This window comes from Taeniopygia guttata, chromosome 7 (genome assembly GCF_048771995.1).
Source record: "Taeniopygia guttata chromosome 7, bTaeGut7.mat, whole genome shotgun sequence".
NCBI lineage: Eukaryota > Metazoa > Chordata > Aves > Passeriformes > Estrildidae > Taeniopygia > Taeniopygia guttata.
In genome coordinates this window covers 19,199,866-19,216,273 of record NC_133032.1, presented here as the reverse complement: position 1 = coordinate 19,216,273, position 16,408 = coordinate 19,199,866, and the positions used below count along the sequence as shown (strand labels likewise).

General features: G+C 38.8%; 1 protein-coding gene across 3 annotated transcripts in view; it reads left to right on the top strand.

Annotated features, from left to right (window-relative positions):
• Positions 1-16,408, top strand: part of CWC22 (CWC22 spliceosome associated protein homolog) — a 74,048-nt gene that overhangs the window by 45,922 nt on the left and 11,718 nt on the right. The window contains exons 1-14 of one of the 3 annotated variants that reach the window (XM_030277583.4): positions 917-1,043; positions 1,447-1,558; positions 4,179-4,246; positions 4,896-5,021; positions 5,119-5,376; positions 5,851-5,979; positions 7,697-7,865; positions 8,246-8,299; positions 9,184-9,319; positions 9,401-9,607; positions 9,727-9,789; positions 10,111-10,206; positions 11,357-11,438; positions 12,595-12,655. In XM_030277583.4, coding sequence (XP_030133443.1) covers positions 1,532-1,558; positions 4,179-4,246; positions 4,896-5,021; positions 5,119-5,376; positions 5,851-5,979; positions 7,697-7,865; positions 8,246-8,299; positions 9,184-9,319; positions 9,401-9,607; positions 9,727-9,789; positions 10,111-10,206; positions 11,357-11,438; positions 12,595-12,655 — 1,476 coding nt within the window. In that variant the 5' untranslated portion in view covers positions 917-1,043; positions 1,447-1,531. Of the gene's footprint in view, positions 1-916; positions 1,044-1,106; positions 1,358-1,446; positions 1,559-4,178; positions 4,247-4,895; positions 5,022-5,118; positions 5,377-5,850; positions 5,980-7,696; positions 7,866-8,245; positions 8,300-9,183; positions 9,320-9,400; positions 9,608-9,726; positions 9,790-10,110; positions 10,207-11,356; positions 11,439-12,594; positions 12,656-16,408 lie in introns of those variants that run through there. The other 2 variants (XM_030277584.4, XM_072932310.1) reach the window with 2 other exon arrangements.

Below are 16,408 nucleotides of genomic sequence, written 5' to 3'. Positions count from 1 at the left end.
GCTGGGGAGCATGAACTGGTACATCAGTTTAAACCAAAGTGGTTCTGAGTTAAAGTGCTGCATAGCACAATCTCAGTCATGGCCTGATACTCCTTTTCTCTTACTGTTCTGAGATCATAGTGACAGAAGAGCAAGATAGTCAGTTTAAATCTTGGGGATTAAGTTTTCAACTGCTGCACCACAGTGACCAGATCTGTCCAATCATGACTATCCTTTCCTCACTATGCTGTGATTTTTTTTTTTTTCTGACAGTGAGCATTTGAGTCTGCACTATTGTTACAATGAAAATAGTGCTACAGGTGTGTTACATGATGTGACAAAACATTAAGAACACTAATGCTCAGTACAGAATAAGTAAGTTGACTTAACAACCTCCAAAAAGAAAGAAAATTAGCATTTTCCAGCTCTGAGAACGTTTCACGGCCATGGCCATCCCCTCGAGAAGCGGCAGGTCCCAGTAGGTGTGGCGGCACCGGGGCAGCACAGGGACACGGGCACAGCAGCGGCACGGCAGCGGCACACAACACAGCTCCGCCACACCGGGAGCCGGGCTCGTGCCTTCTGACCCTGATCCGCTGTGTCCTGGAGGAGCTCATTTTCATTTCTCTCACAACAACATGAAAACGAACCATAAGCATTTCAAGACCTTATGTAGCACTTTCCTTTTTTTCATCCCGTTCCTATGCATTTAATTACTTTCCGAAATCCAAACACATTTGTGCCTACAATAAGCCAGAGGCTCTCTGTTAGCCTGGGTCCATGGTGCCGAATTACTTCAAACTTTCAGAGCTCAAACAGACCCTGTAGCACACAGGCGTTCCAACAGCACAGGACAGTGCCCGCCGTGTTTTCCCCGCGGTGCCCAGCCCCGCCGTTTTTATCCGGGCACGCACGGCGGGCGCGCTCCTTTCTCACTGAGGCGGGGACGGCGCCGCGCGGCCCGGCCCTTCGGCTGCCATGTTGGGGTGGGGCCGGTCGCGCGCTCAGCCGCGCCGCCGGAAGTGACGAGTGCGGGCCGTGCGCGGCGGCGGCAGCGGCGGGAGGTGCGGGCCGGGCCGGGCCGGGCCAGGGGCTGGGATTCGGGACTCGGCGCTCGGGACTCGGCACTCGGCGGGACGTCCCTTCCCGCCATCCCCGTGGGGTCCGGGGGAGCTCCGGGTCGGGGTTCGCGGCCTCCCCCGCCGCGAGCGGGAGGCCGCGGCCGGGCGGTGGCTCCCGGCGGGCGGGCGGGCCCGGGCCGGGAGCCGGGCTCGGGGTCGGTGGGCAGGGCCCCGGCAGCCCCGGCCGCGGCCTGGCCGCTGTGTGGCCGCAGGAAATCGGAATAGACCCGGGGGAGCCTTTGGGTTTGAGGACTTGTGTAAGCATAGCCGTAAAGGACAGAATAAAGGTGCGTGTTCCGGCATCTTGTGCAGTCGAAAGCTTTTGATTTTCTTCTGTGTGTTACAGGTGAAATGGTTTTCATATGCTGAAGTCCAACTTGGATTGCCTCGTTGCTGCACGTTGAGAACTTTGTAAAAAGCAGGAAGTCAAGATGAAGAGCAGGGTGACACAAGTAAATGTAAGTGTTCTTAAAACTAAATTATAAGATTTGGTCACTCCCATGTCACTGGTAATTAGGTTTGTAGTTTATATTATGTTAAATAAAACTTCCTGAATGCAAAGCAAGTAATATGTGTAACAGACAGTAGCTGTTTACAAGATAAATACTACTAGGAGTCAGTAAATTACAACTATTTCTAGCTGCTGTTGTCCTTGCAATTAAAGTCCTGAATAGTATTGTAAAATGTTACAATAATTGGTCAAAATTGACTGAATGCTGATGGCCCAGCAGTAAGTGCAGGCATGTAGAGGAGAGGAGAAAGATTTTGAACAATGTAACAACAATCTTAAAAGATACAGAGACAATAAGTAACAAGTAATTTGACAACTGTATGTTAAAACTTTTCCTTTTAATAGCTATATGTCCCACTTCTGAGTGGATGGGGTTGATTTTTTTGGAAATGCAAGAAGAAAAAGTTTAGAAATGCTGTTTGCGAAGTATACCAGGTTTGAGACATGTTAGTAGAGCAGTATTGTTATGGTGCCCTGCCTCAAATCTGTGGTATTACTCTGCCTGTTTGCCCAGAATTGGAACCTGCATAGGCTTCTTCACTCTTTTAGATCAGCTTTTCTGACTCGAGTGGCTTCTAGTAGGGATGCTTGAGGGGCAGTTTAATACCTTCTTCTGTTCTTCCCACCTGGTAGTGCTCCCTCATCTGTCAAAGTAAGCCAGTTAGCAAAAGCACACTGTTTGGACAGTTTCACTTAATCACTTTAATGAAAATGGATAAGAAAGAGGACTGACTTGTGGCAGAAAACCTGGTCACAAAGAGCTGAGGGTGACAATTTCCTCAGCAAGTATAGCTTCTTTTGCAAGGAGATGTGATAAATGGCAAATACAGAAACAGCCATGACATTGTTTTATTTCTGTGAACATTTGTCTCTTTGGTTCTGCTTGGGCAGAGACACATGATGAAGAATCCATTGGATTGGATCAACCCTAAAAAGACCCACTGCCTTCTTTCCATCTGCTAGATAGGATTTAAATGCAGTAACTATTTTGTGGTATTCAAAGATTTTTATTACCACTTTCTTGGAAGCTTAGGTTACAGACAGACATTATATTATGGTGCTGGGAAAAAAAACAACTTCAGGACTCTTGTTACCCTTGAATAAATTCAGTGATCTGCTCTGTGGTGTAATGAGCAGTGAAAAGGGTAGAAAACCTTGGTGAATATGTGAATTTCTTGTACTGTGTCTGCTGTTGAAGATAATGTAGCTCTAAAATGACCCAGGTGAACATAGCTTTTACAGGGATGCATGCTGCCAGTGGACAATGCAATGCCCTTGTTTCGTGTCATGGTCTTGATGCAGACAGCATTACGCTGGGTGTAATTTTAACAATTTGAACTACCCCCTTGGAAGGGCAATATTCTAGGATATGTTATAGTGGCCTCAAAAAACCAATTATTTGTTTGCATATATACGCACCTTTCCAGTTTTTTGAGATAATAGTTGCTCTGCTTTTTGTGGACGAGGTGTCATTATATTCTGGTCACCCAGAGTTTTAATTGGTTCTTTGGTGGGGAGGGTGCTGCTTCAACAAACGAGCTGAGTGTTGCTGCAGGGAGTTCCATCAAGGTGCATAAGGAAATGCTTTTGTTGAATTTCTGCATCAAGTGAGGTGTTCCTATTTCCCAGATAATCACTCTGTGACATCGTGAGATTGTGGTTCTGAAAAATCATAAATAATACTTTAAAGGAAGAGATGACCCTTGCAATGAAAGTACTCAGGTTACAAATGCTGCTGTTTACACATGTTTACGAACATGTAAATGAATTCTCTCTGTTTGCTGTAGATGCTGTCACATTCTGATTTTTGTATGACTCCATACTTCTACTCCATACTTCATGTCATGGTTCAGCCCATAGAATTTGGTGTGAGCTGTTTAAATGCGTATCACTTACACAATCCTGCAAATCTGCCAAGTAGATCAGTGCAGCTCAGATGTTTGTAATGTATGAAACTAGGAATGACTTATGAGGAAATAAATTGTGATTAGTAAAAAGGGAGAATGTAAGGAAAAATTACTTAATAAAGGGAATTTTTAGGAGAGAAGAAAGACAGTCTTTGAACAACAAATGGTGGAATTCTGTTCATGGTATTGCGTGTAATAGAACAAATGAAAATAGCATCTGAAAAAAGGAAGCAGGAAAGGCAGACCAGTGGTCCATCTACTCTAGTCTCCAGCAGTAATTAGCAGCAGATGCCTTAAAGAGTTTAGGAATAGGGAACTATAAAAGTACTTTCCCACATACTCACTCTGCTGGTTTGCAGTTTCCTGAGCCAGATAAAGTTTTTTGGTAACCCTTGTGGATTTTTCTTCGGTGTTTGTTCCATGCCTTGAACCTGTGGAAGCTTTGGCATGTGCAGCATCCTGTAGCAGGGTGTCCAGCTGCTTAACTGCTTGTTCATAGAGAACCAGGAACCTCTCCTTGTCATACCTGACTGCCATCAGCTTTATTTGATGGCCCTCCTTGTAAAGGAGTGGGAACTGAGGCATGGCACGCTTTGATCTAGAGAGGTGCTCACAGTCATGTTGTGGCTTGATTTTTTTTTTCTTTCTCTTTCCTTAAAGCATGGTTCCAGTCACGACAGGAAGGAAAACTACAGTTCCCGACATGAAAGTTTGTCTCCAGAGGACAGGTAGAATGACTGATTTTTGTATCCTTCAATTCTGTATATGTACATCACATAGTGAGTGAGAGAAGTTAAAAAAATCATCAGGTTATGTTTCTTTTTATATCTACTACCGTAACTAAATGGTAAAAAGCAAGTGTAGCAAATGTATTTAATAACATACCTGAGTGTCACTATAACAGTAATTAAATGGATTTGTTACTAAAAGTTAGTGTTTAGCTAAATTATCATGAGACTTGAAAGTGGAAATTACATGCTAGCTTTTTGCTTGAAGTCACATATTGCTGATACCATAGTTACCATTTTTGGGCAAGATTGCTTCATGCTGTACAGGCAAAAGTAGAAACAAAGGAATATGTGTGTTCCAAGGAATGCAAGCTGCTGAATTTACCATTGATATTTGATGTTATTATCATTAAACATTTAATTTCAGATTGTTGGAGCTTTCTTTTACAGTGTTTCTTTGATTTTTGATAATATTTTCCTGATGACAAATTATTGTTAAAGTAGACCCTTTTATTGGAGTGACACATATTTTGAAACTCACATGGCAGAATTGGAATTTCTGCATAGTTACGTTATATTGCAGGTAAATATTACTACCATTGGTTTTCTCAGCCTCTTACTAAAAGGTTTTTGTGTCTTGTGTTGCAAGAAGGGATATGGAGCGTGATAGGTCTCGGTCTCCATCTCCCAGGAAGAGGAGATACTCTGATGACAGCAGATATGATGAGGAATATTCAAGACGGGAATACTATGATGACAGAACTTCAGATGGAAGGTCTGGAGCCCTTTCTTAATCAGTAATGAAATACTTACTTTTAAAGAATAGAAGTATAAGCTTTTCACGAACACTTGGGTGTTTATTTTCCCTTTAGAAGGATGGAAAGGGGGAGAGACAGACACTATGAGAGATGGGAAGACAGAGAATATGATCGAAGGAAGCAGAGAAGATACTCATCACCTGACCGTAGGAGTCCAGAGAGGTCGACAGGCCAGAGCTCACTTGCTAATGATGAGACCACGTCAAAGAAGAAGAAAGAAGAAGTGGATCCAATCCTCACTCGCACAGGTGGTGCATATATTCCACCTGCCAAGCTCAGGATGATGCAAGAGCAAATCACTGATAAAAACAGGTGAGTTCAAAGTTACATAGTAGTTTTTTGCTGCAAGCAAAGCAGTTAAGGTGTTTAGAGAATGCTGGGGAAAATGGGATCCATTAAGGGTTGTGATCATTGTTTTGAAGGTATGTTTTTATCAGAAGAGGGATAAGAGAATCAGATTAAACTACCTGCTTCTGCTGTAAAGTGGAAATTATAAAGGAAAGCAGGATACTGAATGTACCTAGGATTTTTTTGGAATGTCTTACAAAACAGCATACCAAACAACGTACTGGTTTATACCATATCTGCAGAGAATTACACTTTGGTTTCTCATGTTGGTTTAATGATTTTCTAATGGTTGAATGTATAATTGTGAACAAGTCTTTACATTTATGCAGAGAATATTTTTAATTTATTTTACTGATTAAATGAAAATGTGAATGCATGCTATATATGTATAAATTTGCTCAAATTTATACATTATTAATTTGTGATACTCTGTAATAGCTTGGCATACCAGAGGATGAGTTGGGAAGCCTTGAAGAAGTCAATCAATGGTCTTGTCAATAAAGTGAACGTTTCTAATATAGAAAACATCATTCATGAGCTCCTTCAGGAGAATATTGTTCGGGGAAGGTAAGCCTTAGTATTTTAAAATAATTCTTTTGCTCTTCTGGACCATGTACACTTTCTGTGTACAGTTCTCTGTGTGTTATTAGTAGTGTACGGGTGTTAGTCAGATTTTAGTATTAACCTTAGGCTGCATTGTCCTATCCAGAATAATCCCGTACCTGGGAAAGGTATTGTATGCTTGGTGGAATAAAAGAGTACAACAGATGGTGTATATTTCCTTTCCTTAAGGTTTTCCCAATGCATTTTACTTGAATGACTTGTAATTTACAGTTGTCACCATCTATTTATTTTTGTAGTGCTCTGTTATTTTTTTCTGGGACAAATAATATTTTTAGCCACTACTTAGCAAAACAAGTTTTACTACAGTTATGTGTTAGTGTTGTTTACTGATGTAATGTAAAGACCATTTTACTGTTGTAACTTGGTAGATCCAAAAATAATTTTGTTACATTTCAAACAGATAGTAAAACTTTTCATGTGTGTTACATAGATTTGATGGGAAAGTTAGAATCAAGCAACTAGCATAAAAAGAAGATAATTAAGTCATTAAGTAACATCTGGACAGTGGGCAAATAGTTCCTGAATGTGATTTCTGTTAAAAGTAATAATGAAGTTTCATGCTTTTGTAGGGCGGCTTTTTACTTGCCTGTATTTCGTGTCCCCAAAATTTAATTTTCATACTGGCAATGTTTTCTAGTTTAAAAATTGCTTTATTGACTATTTTTAGAATGCACTTGTCTGTGGAAGTTTCTGTGCAGTTTATAAATGTCAAAATAATGTATATGGAAAATGGCATCATTTCCCTCCTTCATTAGTTCTGTACTCTTGAATTTGCACAAAGGTGCATTTAAAAGTAATGACATGAACTTTGACCTGGCTGTCAGGTCCTTTCCTGAGGTTTTATGTAGATAATAAATAAGAACTAAAACAGACCACTTTCAGTGAAAGCAAGAAATAACTAATTTCAAAATGGAAATATTCTATTTTTGTGCAATAGTATGAAATGAGTTCTATTCCACCTGTCAATGCCAATGTAGGTAGGAATAAGGTTCCTATGCACTTTGTATGTATTACTCTGTAGGAGTTTTTTTAAGAGTTTCAATAGACCACAGGGAAGGTAGAATTGGATATCAGTGTGTCCTTTGAAGATTCGCATTCAGAGTTTTGTTTTGTTTTATCCTCACCCACATGTAGTTGAGTAATACAACAAAAGTCAAATTCAGTGTGCTTCCAAGCATTGCAAAAAGCAAAATTGAGAGGAGGGGAAGCAAGTCACATATTCTTCTAAGACTTTCTTGATAATAAATGTTAAAGAGATTATTTGAATAATAAAATAACTATTATCTCATGAGTCCTTTGTTTACATTCATTTAGGCTCTAAGTAGTATTTTATAGTCAGACGAAGTTCAGATTAAAAAAGGGATAATTGCAGGATACAAGATGGTTTTTTGCATTGCTTAGCATTTTTAAGTGTATCTGTAATATGAACAATATTTAGTGAAAGATTAGGTAACAGTTTAAGAACCTTTGAGTTCAGACGGATTTGTGCAACACATTTTGCAAAATTCCATTTGTGGAATGATAAATGATGTTTGAAAAAGATATCTGATTTCTTCCAGCTATTCCAACTGCACAACACTGTTTCGTGTGGTAAGTATGAAATAAAAGCATTAAATGCTTTATTACCAGAAAGATCTTTAAAACTTATTTATTTTTCCAGGGGATTGCTGTCTAGATCCATTTTGCAAGCTCAGAGTGCCTCTCCGATTTTTACTCATGTTTATGCAGCTCTTGTGGCAATTATCAATTCGAAGTTTCCAAATATTGGTGAATTGATCCTCAAGAGGCTGATACTGAATTTTCGTAAAGGGTATCGCAGAAATGACAAGGTATGTAAGATGTAAAGGAGCAACGTGCTGAAATGTGGAATTCTGCAGTGTAACCGTGTCAAGTGTGTACTAAGGAGCACAGCCAAGACATAGGTCAGGACCAGTTCATGGGACATTTAGTAGTATTAGAGTATCATGAAAGTTTGGCAACCTTTTCTGGATTGATACTAGTGATAGTTTGGGTTTTTTTGAGTTGGGCAGGGGTGTTTCATTCTAATTTTTTATTTTTGTGTGTGCAGTCCTAATTGAGAACAACTACCAGTATCCTTAAATAGTTTCATGACACTTAATTTGTTTGTGAGATGCATTAGTCTATAGTAGGTCGGGTTAGAAATTTCTTCTTCCATATGTTAAAATTTCCTGTTTTATTTATTTTGCAGCAACTCTGTCTAACATCTTCAAAATTCGTTGCACATTTGATGAATCAGAATGTGGTATGTTTCTTTGTTTCTACTCAATCCAAACCCTATATGGCTAATTTTTATTTTAAGAAAGCAATACCCTAAGTGAAGGTTCTTTGTTCTGAAAGTTGCTGAAGGCCTGAGTGTGGTTCCTGCTTTAAGATCTCTTTATAAAAGATACTGGTAATTGCTTATGCAGTTATCACCACTTATCATTGCACTTATGCTCCAGAGCTTCCCAAGATTTCATGTGTGTGTTTGGGCTTGTTTTCAGGCATGTCTTGATGGAAAGCAAAAATCATTTGAGACTCTGTCCCACAGATCTTAAACAGTTTTCTTGCAACATGTGTGTTAGCAGAAGTGGACTCAGTTGCATCTAAATCAAATTTATATCCAGCTCTGTTCCACTTGATTATGTGTCAGAAATCAGGATGCTCTAATTTAAACAACATCAGGAAGCAGTATCTTAGGAATGTTTTGGGAATGTTCAGCATTTTGGTAAAGAGGAACTTAATCTGAGATGAGTGATTTGCTTATATGACTGATCCTGGAAGATCTTGTTTAATTATAGATACAATGCACTTAAAACTGGATTCTGTCATGCACGTGCTGGTTTGTTTGCTTTTTGGAAATGCATTCTGTTAATTTTTTAATGGCAAAATATTTTTCACTGCTAGCTTGTTCACTTAATAGAACAGTCATATTCACTAGAAAATTGGTGTAAATACTGATGGTAAAACTGGATTTGAAATTTTTGCTTTCTCTTAATCAGCTTTGCCCCACTACTGCTGCCTTGTGTGTGTGATTAAACTGATGTGTCGTGACATCCTCAAAGGCTGGACAGGTCTGTCCAGTAATGACTGTGGTGATAGAGTAACACTGTGCATTCTAATTCTTTGCTGATACTCTTTCTACAGGCTCATGAGGTTTTATGTTTGGAAATGCTCACTTTGTTACTTGAAAGGCCTACTGATGACAGTATTGAAGTAGCAATTGGATTTATTAAAGAGAGTGGGCTCAAATTAACAGAAGTTTCTCCTAGAGGTATTAATGGTAAGTACAGTTAGCCAAAACCTATCTTGGCATTGGTACTGGTACATACCTTTCATGTTTACATTTCTCTCTTTTCCAAAGCAATCTTCGATCGCCTTCGACACATTCTGCACGAATCTAAAATCGATATGCGTGTTCAGTACATGATAGAAGTCATGTTTGCTGTGCGGAAGGATGGCTTCAAGGATCATCCAATCATTCCAGAGGGATTAGATCTAGTGGAAGAGGAGGATCAGTTTACTCATATGTTGCCATTGGAAGATGACTACAACCCGGAGGATGTTCTTAGTAAGTTAGAAATGAAAGATAATTTCTTAACTGCATTCCTCAAGAAAATAAATTTAAGATAAATATTAATAGCTATCTTCAATTTGTGTTTTAAATAAAGATTCTCTTTTATTCTAAAGATGTCTTCAAGATGGATCCAAACTTTATGGAAAATGAAGAGAAATACAAAATGCTAAAGAAAGGTAGGGATATTTGTGTGTATACACATCCATTACCTGTGGCATTTGCTTATTCAGCTGTTGCTGCCAACATTTATTTAACAGTGGGTGATATTTCTGTTCTATAAAAGTCATTCAGTTCACAGACCTTTCCTTTGTGTTCGTGCTACTCAGTGTTATTTCTCTATCTGTATTTCCATTAAGTTCCGATATATCTGCTTTTTGGCCTCTTCCACATTCTGTACCTGAGACGTCCTTTCACTCCTCAGGGGTGGGATCAAGGGGATTTTTGTAATGAAAGTACTGTGGTCTATGTTCTGTTAATCTGAGATACTGCTCTTTCAGAAATTCTTGATGAAGGTGACACTGAATCTGAAGGAAATCAAGAAGCTGGAAGTAGTGAAGAAGATGAAGAAGATGATGAAGAGGAGGATGAAGATGGTAAGTGTATGACTGGCACCTTACAAGCAGGTGATTGAATGTAGATAAAAAGGAAAAAAAAGCTTAACTTCTTAGATGTTTTGCAAAACTGAGATGCTCAAATGTTAAGCAGTGTTTTCCTCCTCAGTTATTCTCAGATCTAAGTGTTTACTAGCAAACAGTATGAAAGTCTGAAAGGAAGCATTCAGTACATGCAGAAAAGGAAAAGCAACTTTGCCACATTATTCATGACCGTATCTTTCCTTTGAGAAAAGTCTTGCACACCTGAGATTTGTAAAAGAGCAAAATGAAAATTCCTGCTTAAACTTTTCCATGCTCAATCATATTTTTAAGTCACTTTCAAAATTAGGATGGATTTTCTTACAACTGGCTCTACATCCTCCATATCTCACTTCAGCAGAGACAATACTTACTTATTTTCCAAGAATGTATTCAATTCCCAGGAAAAAACATTGATGGATAAGCATAATTGAAGTTTTTGTGCAGACTGCATGAGTAATGGAAAAGCCAGTCAAGTAATGTTCCTGTAGAATCCCAGGAATGGATTTCCTTACTAGTTTGGTGGAGTATTTCACAGAAGAGCAGAGCTCCCATGCTCATAAAAAGTATGAACATTCACATAATTCCTCATTTTCTATGCTTTAACCAAACTTTAAAAGACTGAAGGAATAGTGAATATTTTACAAATCCAAGTGATTTGGTTCAGAATGAATTTTTTTCTGCCTTCTCCAGGACTTTGCTGAATGCTGTAATGTAGATTCTACAACTAACAGGAGCTAAGAATTACCTGCAAAAAGAGATGCTGCATAAAACATTGTATAGCTAAATAGTGCAGAAAATGGATTGCTAATAATGTTAAGAAGAAATGTTAAACCTAGAGGCTGCAGTGACTAAGAAACATGAAATGTCTTTAAAAGAATTACACTTTTAAAACTGCCTCTAAATATTTACCTTTGTTAAAGATGAAGCAAATACTGTTGTTTTTTTTTCTTATGTATAAAAATACATAAACCTGCAAACAGTCCTAAGTACTTCTAGAAAAACAGTGTGCTGCAGACTCGGTAAATGGTAAATAGAGCTGTCCTAAAAAATTACTACATGTGTCTCCTTAATGTTTTGCTCTTTACAAACCCAGGATTTTCTTTTCCAGGTCAGAAAGTTACTGTTCATGACAAAACAGAAATTAACCTGGTCTCCTTCCGTCGTACAATTTATCTGGCTATACAGTCAAGGTAAATATAAGTTGTGCATCGTTATGCATCTATGGGTGTAGTTCTTTTGAAGTCAGTGAACTGTAATTCTCTTCCTTTTGAAATTATGTCTTAATGTGCAATTTAAAAGGAAAAAAAAAAAGGTAGGGAGGTAGTCGTTATGGAGCCTGACCTGACTGTAAAGCAGACTGTTTTCCAAATTCTCATTCTAAGATGAATCTTGTTTGTTTCAAAATGTTTGGGTAGTGGACTGGGACTATTGCTGTAATGAGAACTTTTTGAGTGAACAGAAGTCAGTGATCTTCAAATTTTACAGCATCTTGACAATTTATGAAAAAAAAACCTGAGACACACTTAGAAATTCTATGGCTTGTCTCCACTTCTGAGATGGAGTTCTTTTTTGCCATCTGCATTGTTTGGAAAATAAGTATGCATTTACTAACCCTGAAGTATAGTCTGCTTGTAGTCATGAACTCCACTTGCAGTTTGTGGCACGAATACTCCAAACCTGCTGGTATAGGTTTTCTGTCACCAGGCTGAGAGGAAGGATTGATCCCTTGCAACCCATAATACTCTGCAGGTTTGATGCAGCATGACAAATGCAATGATGTAGTTGTGGTGTTGATCACTAGACATATGAATTAATACCATACTGAGGGCATCAAAGGCTCTTACATTTCTCAGAGTAACTGTTAGGTACTTTCTTGCCATACTCGAACTTGTTCATCTGATAAGTGGAGGGGGGAGGATGTACCCAGTGGTAGCTAAAGGCTTTCAGAACAGGAGTGCCAGAGGAGACTGTGGTATATATTGCTTTTGGAGCTGCTCTGAAGTGCTTGCATTTCAGTGTGTTTAAAAATGTGCAAAACAAGCTTCCACTTTTCTGTTTTAGTACGTTTTGTAAGATGATGTGATAGTAATAATGACTTGGATCATCTTGTTTTCAGATTGCCTGCAAATGTAATCACTTTGAATTAATTTTCAGAGAGAAACTCATGAAATACAAAATGTTTATTGAAAAGCCACAAAAGCAATAAAGTCTCAGCAAATCAAACAGCTGACATACTTCACTTCAAAACTGTTGAGGTTTTATTACCAATGACTATTCTTGATATAGGATTGGAATGTTTTTAGCATAGCATATATTGCACAGATAATAATTATTTCTTCTATTCAGCTTAGACTTTGAAGAATGTGCTCACAAACTGCTGAAGATGGACTTCCCTGAAAGTCAGACTGTAAGCCTTTGTTCTTACTCTTCTTGTTACTAACATTACAAAGATACAGTAATATGGTAGTATCTAAAAACCTTGCTCATGTTCCACGACCTAGTTTGTATAGCAGGCAGATGAATGAGAGTCATTCCTTACAGCTGCTGTTCCTCAAAATTTATTTCACAGCGTTTAGAGCAAAGAGACTGACACGCATTTCATAAGCAATTTGTCCTATGCATGTGCTCCTTTCTGTCAAGCAACACAAATGTTTGCTCGTGGCCTTTTAAAAAGGCCTGTTGTTTGAACTGGGGAAAGTTCTGTCCTATGACAAGAGTACAGCAGCATGGCAGAGTTCTGTCTCTGAAAGGACTCTGGGTTGAAGACCATATTTGCAGGCAGCTGTAGACTTTATCAGTGGGGCTTGAAATTTAGCACAGTGCTATGAGTGTGTTGTTTTGGTGCTTTCACAGTAAGTCTTTGAATAAACAGGATATTGAATTAAAGTAGTTTTGAGTCATTGCTGTAATTTTGGAAATCATGAGACTAAAGCTGCTTTTTCCTCACACCCTGTAAGATCAATGCATTTGCTGTGTTTTCAAGTAATGGAACCCGTTCTTCATCTAGTACTTTTGTTCAATACTAGTAGAATGTAAATACACATCTAATTCTCCAACCAGCTTTTCAGACAGCTGTAAGCTGTCATCATTGGAGTTGCACTTGGGTGGGCTTTTTAACTTCTTGTGGCTTTAATTATCAGTTTTATTTGAAACAGTGTGTGTAATAAGTAACTTCAGTATAATACTAACTGGTAAGGGGTGATCTGGCCTACACTTAGGTGTTATTTGAGGACTTGTTTACCTATTTTTTTTCAATTCTTGTACTGTTGATTGTTTCTAAGCAATTTACATGGAAGTAAACTACAAAGTGAGATTGTGATTTTTTTTTAAATCTGGTTCTCTAATTCTGTGCATGAAATGCAATATTAAGCATGCATAAGATTATATGTCTCAGTGAATTCTGCATAACCTGAAGAACTCTAAAGAGAAAAAAAAATCCTGTTGCCCAGTAAATCAATTCAGCTACAAAGAATAGAGCAAACAATCTAGAATATGTGTACTAGACCATACAACAGAGTTATAATGCATAACACTACTTGCTTGTGGTGAGAACTACTTAACTCTTAGGATTTAATACCATGGCAGTCTCTGTCAGCTGCTGACTTCTGTGGGCAAAAGCTGCTCAGAAGAAATAAGGGAAAGAAAAAGAAAAACACAACAATTAGTATCAACCTGTGATTCAGTACTAGTTGTAGGAATTACTACAATTCAAGATTGAAAACTGTTGTAAAACTGCGTCCTCTTATCACATGATGCTTCTACTTTGTACTGATTTTTTTTCCTTAACAGTCCTAACTACTCTTCACCTCATTTAATCAAAGCCGTGAGAGTTTTGACTTGCTCATTGTATAGAATTAAGCTCCTTTATGGGGACAAAAATTTAAAAAAAAAAAAAGACACTTCCTGATCATTGTAAGAGCAAAAAGTATAAGCAGATGTAGGCAGTAAAATTATTCAGGGGTTTCTAAGAGTCTGAGTGTTGATATGAGTCTTGAGTCTGTACACGTGGCTAAAAAACCACAATACATTCAGCAGGAAATTTGTTTAAGTTATCTGCCAGATTTTAAGCTAGAAAAATCACCTTTTATTTGTTCAAGCTACTGTCTTCTGACTGAAGTCTTCATTGAATTAATTCCCTCTGCCTTCATTAAAAAACAAGCTATTACTGAGTTTGCAGATGACCCCAAGTTGGGCAGGAGTGTTGATCTGCAGGAGAGCAGGAAGGCAGAGGGATCTGGACAGGCTGGGTCAGTGGGCTGAGGCCATTGGTGTGATGTTCAGTGAGGCAAAGTGCTGAGTCCTGCTCTTGAGTCACAACAGCCCCAGGCAGAGCTACAGGTTGGGGCAGAGTGGCTGGAAAACTGCCCAGCAGCAGGAAGGGACCTGGAGGTGCTGGTTGGCAGCAGATGAACATGATCCAGCAGTGCCCAGGTGACAAAGAAGGCCAATGGCATCCTTGCCTGGATCAGGAATAGCGTGACAGCAGGACAGGGGCAGTGGCATCCCTCTGTACTGGGGACTGAGGCCACATTTGGGCTGTTGTGTGTGGCTGAGGGAGCTGGGCTGCTTCAGTCTGGAGAAGAGGTGACTCAAAGGGGACCTTATCACTGTGCAAGTACCCAAAAAGAGGGTGTAGCCAGTGGGGGCTGGTCTTTTCTCACAGATAACAACTGACAACACCAGAGGAAATAGCCTCAAGTTGCACCAGGTGAGGTTTAAATTAAATACTAGGAACAATTTAGTGACTGAAAGGGTCATCAGTCACTGAAACTGGTTGCCCAGGGAGTGGTGGAATCAGCATCCCTGGAAGTGTACAAAAGACGTGTGGGTATGGTTTAATGGTGAACACAGTGGCACTGGGTTTATGGTTGGACTTGCTTTTAGAGGTCTTTTCAACCTTTATAATTCTCTACTAACTCTTATTTTAGCCATAAATCACTTCTTTCTTTTTCAGTCTGTCTCCAGCAATCTGTATTGCAGGATGTTGCATCTTATTTCTTCACACTTTCTGATTCAAAGCTTTAAACAATCTTGAGAAATTCCTGAAATGTTTGCTGAACTCTTGGGTGAACCTGCAAACTTTGTTTATGCTCATTCTCTGTTCCAACTCCTACTATGCATGTCAGTCATCATGAGAAGCAGGAACTAGAGCATTTAGCTGAAGTATTCCTTAAAAATCAGATGGTACTTAAGATTTTCATTGCAAAATTTTTATTCAAATCAAGTCTGATTTTACAGTAACATTCTGCTTTTCTTCTGAAAGGCTTACTTAATAAAGCAATATGTATTTAATTTTGTCATAAAGACTGTTTTCCACAAGCTTTCAGTAGTAAATTGTCAACTAAATACAATCAAAAACCTAGTCAGAATATCTGAAACCTAAAGACAAATGCAAGCAACACGTTTAAGACTAATCCAGTCTTAATGATATCTTTCTGGGTAACTCTTCCAGAAATCTTAATGTGTAGAAACTTTTGGTGTGGTTTATCAGGGTTAAGTTCAGAAATACAGTAGCAGTTTTTACCAGTTGTTGAATTATCAGATCATCGTGTCACATTAACTGCTGTTGATTGTCTATTTAATACCAGTAATGGATCTATCACGTAGCTCTGACTCACAGAAAGAGGATTAAGGTTCAGATGGATAATCTGTGGACTGGAGCAACATAATACTGCTTTTTGGCATTGCAGTTAGGGCCAGCTGCTGAGGAGGGATGTCAGCAGTCTTGTGGGGTTTGGGTTTATTTTAACATTTAAAGTGTTCTTTCATTTCTAAGTAAATTTACTAGGAGTGGGTTTGCTTTTATTCACGTTATTTAGATGCAGCTGAAGCCTGCAGATCAAAAGTGAAATAGCTTTGCTGTCTGTGCAAAGCTGTTCTAAACAAGCCTTGCTTTGGGCATATGTTCAGTCCTGGCAGAGCTCACTGTTTCGCTTTTTTAAAAAAGTACTGTTATTATCTCTTATAGCTGTATTAATCCCATGTATTACCAAAGAAGAAAATATAAATAAATTAAAACTGTAGTTAGAGGAGTGTGGTATTACCAGTTGTTCTGGCTGCTGAACTGTGGGGAAAAGCAAGCAAACAAGCCCATCTGAAATGCAGAAAACTAAAAAAATTAAACCGACCATACATTGTTCTTGCTCTTTGAAAAAGTGGC